Source organism: Cyprinodon variegatus, unplaced genomic scaffold (assembly GCF_000732505.1).
Source record: "Cyprinodon variegatus isolate N-32 unplaced genomic scaffold, C_variegatus-1.0 Scaffold1513, whole genome shotgun sequence".
Lineage (NCBI taxonomy): Eukaryota > Metazoa > Chordata > Actinopteri > Cyprinodontiformes > Cyprinodontidae > Cyprinodon > Cyprinodon variegatus.
This window is the reverse complement of record NW_015151966.1, coordinates 13,922-16,302: the sequence shown is the minus strand read 5'-3', so window position 1 is coordinate 16,302 and position 2,381 is coordinate 13,922. Positions and strand designations below refer to the sequence as shown.

General features: G+C 35.8%; 2 protein-coding genes across 2 annotated transcripts in view; both read left to right on the top strand.

The window, feature by feature from the left end:
* The window catches only part of LOC107103717 (proteasome subunit beta type-7-like), a 3,825-nt gene extending 2,988 nt beyond the window's left edge, over positions 1 to 837 (top strand). The window contains exon 6 of the mRNA XM_015403520.1: positions 726 to 837. Coding sequence (XP_015259006.1) covers positions 726 to 837 — 112 coding nt within the window. The remainder of the gene's footprint in view (positions 1 to 725) is intronic.
* A 626-nt stretch (positions 838 to 1,463) lies between these two features.
* On the top strand, positions 1,464 to 2,134 carry LOC107103716 (proteasome subunit beta type-8-like; the record flags this gene model as incomplete). The annotated part of the gene is made up of 2 exons (XM_015403519.1): positions 1,464 to 1,735; positions 1,993 to 2,134. Coding segments are annotated over exons 1-2 (292 nt in total), but the record flags the coding sequence as incomplete, so codon positions are not given.
* Positions 2,135 to 2,381: the final 247 nt, after the last annotated feature.

The window sequence follows — 2,381 nt, the reverse complement described above, 5'->3', positions numbered from 1 at the left end:
TTAGTTTTTTTTTTTTTTTCTTTTTGTGTTTTTTGTTTCAGATATGAAATCATTCCCCATATCCATAGTCGAATAGACTTTCAAGACGTTCAATGCTAAGTTTAGGCTATATTTAGGCCATGTTTTATTCAAGTATTCCTGATCCTGTTGATTGGGAGCTGTTGTTTGTTTTGAATGATTAAAAGAGAAGAAATAATAGTTTAAAATGTTGATGCTTTGTTCCGATGCATTTTAAATGGCAGTTTTTGGCGACAAATGTAGGCCTACAATATTATGTTAAAAACGTCAGCCACAGCCCTTAACATAATGACGTCATGTGTTTTCCAACCCAGCCATCAGCCCCCCTCGCTTGAAAAAGCTTCCAGCGCGCCTGGCTGCTAGACGTCTGACAGACATCTGACTGACCAAAACTCCGAACATGCTTTTGAAAGAGCAGATTCCCAATAAATTCTTTAATCTAAACATGTTTTAAATAAGAACTCTGCACAAATCTCTTAGGATGGTTTCTAAACATTTTCCTGTTTAGTTTTTAAATCCTTGAAAATGATTTCCGTTTTTATGTACAAAAGTTTGAAAAAAATATGCAAACATAGGAGTGTTAAGTCTTGTGCTTCTATTCTTTCACAAGAGTTTGATTTTTGTTGGTGAAAAACGCTAAGTACCTTTTAAGTGCATACTTCAGTATAAATTAGAATGAGACTTTTTTTTTGCTCCTTGTCTTTTAGGAAAATAAAATACAAGTATCGTCCAGGAACGACGGCAGTTCTAACAGAGAAAATTGTTCCCTTAAAGCTGGAGGTCGTTCAAGAGTCTGTGCAGAAGATGGATACCGCCTGATCTTTAATAAAAAGCTTCACTTTATAAACTCCCAAATACTAAAGAGTCAGTCATTTTTAAGTGTCTTTTAAAAACAAGATGGGTTCTGGAAATAATGGTGAAACCAGGCAATGGTTTTTATATTGCGCTGTCTCTCTGTCTTAACTGTTGTGAAATAATTCAGTAAAAAATATTAAATATGCAAAAAAATCTAATTATATTTTGTTGTGATTATTTTTCTCTATTTTACTTTCAACTTTCTTATTTTAAACAAAGCCTATTATGTATGTTGTTATTTAATTCATACAAGACACTATGCAACATAATAAATTATTTCAAAATTCATTTCTGAAAAAAATGTATGCCATTGTGTATTACGCAGATATAGAGATTTTAAAAACATAGTTTATGCTTTTCTGCCCAGAGACAGATGATTGTAAAATACTCGCTTTCTATTGGTTTATAATGCGTTAACTTTTTGTTTAAATTCAAACTTCAGTTAAAGCTCAATAATAGTTTACCTCACTGTTATAGCAAAAAAAGAAAGCTTGAATTTCAAAGAAATGTTAATACTTTTTTATAATCCATTTACTGATAATATATATGATCATTATTTCAATGTACCTCATAGATTTCTTTCACTTTCGGATTCTTTGTCACGTAAGAGGAAACTATCCAAGGAGCTGTAACCTGCCTTCTGTGTTTCAGGAAATATCAATAGTATAAATTCAGATTTTTCTTCGATTTTAATTTTCTGGTAGGAAACATTATGGCTCTGGTGGAAGTCAGCGGGTTGAAACCTTTTTCTGAACCCATCGGGCAGATTTTCGGCCGCAGACAGACGCACCTGGTTGACCGAACCAATCACTACAGTTTTGGAACCAAGATTCAGGAATTTGCTGTTCCTGTAGGAGAAGAGGTGAGTAGACTACTATCATTTTTACCTTAAATTAGAAACTACAAGCAGAAAATGTTTTAATGTTAGGCACTGAGGCGTGACGCGGGTCGAGTTGCTTTACGCGTTGTTTTTACGCGTCTCTACTGCTGGGACTAGTTAGGTTTCTTATTAAATCATAAACGGTCAAAAGTTACAGTTTGAGCTATAATATTACTGCTGACAGGATTCATTTCCATCCCTCCAATTAACTCATTAATCAGTCCTGTTTGTCTTTGCAGCCCTCAGGCTTCCTGCAGTCCTGTAACAGTGAGGGAGGGGTGAGTATTGACCTGAACCATGGCACCACCACCCTGGCCTTCAAGTTTAGGCATGGAGTCATCGTGGCTGTGGACTCCAGGGCCTCAGCTGGACGCTACCTGGGTAAGAGTGGACTAATGGTGGAGTAATCCCAGGCCTAAACATAGATTTATTGAAGACAAAAATAAAATAAAAAACTATTAAAATGTGCTTTTTCTGTTTCTCCTCCTTGCCTGGGAACAAATGGACACCCCAAGCCCCTCCTGTAAAAGATCAAAAATCTGCTGTCATTTCTCTAAAAATACGAAGGGAGCAAAGGGGGAGTCGGTCAATCAGTGGATTCCTAAGACAATTAGAATCACCTCCTATG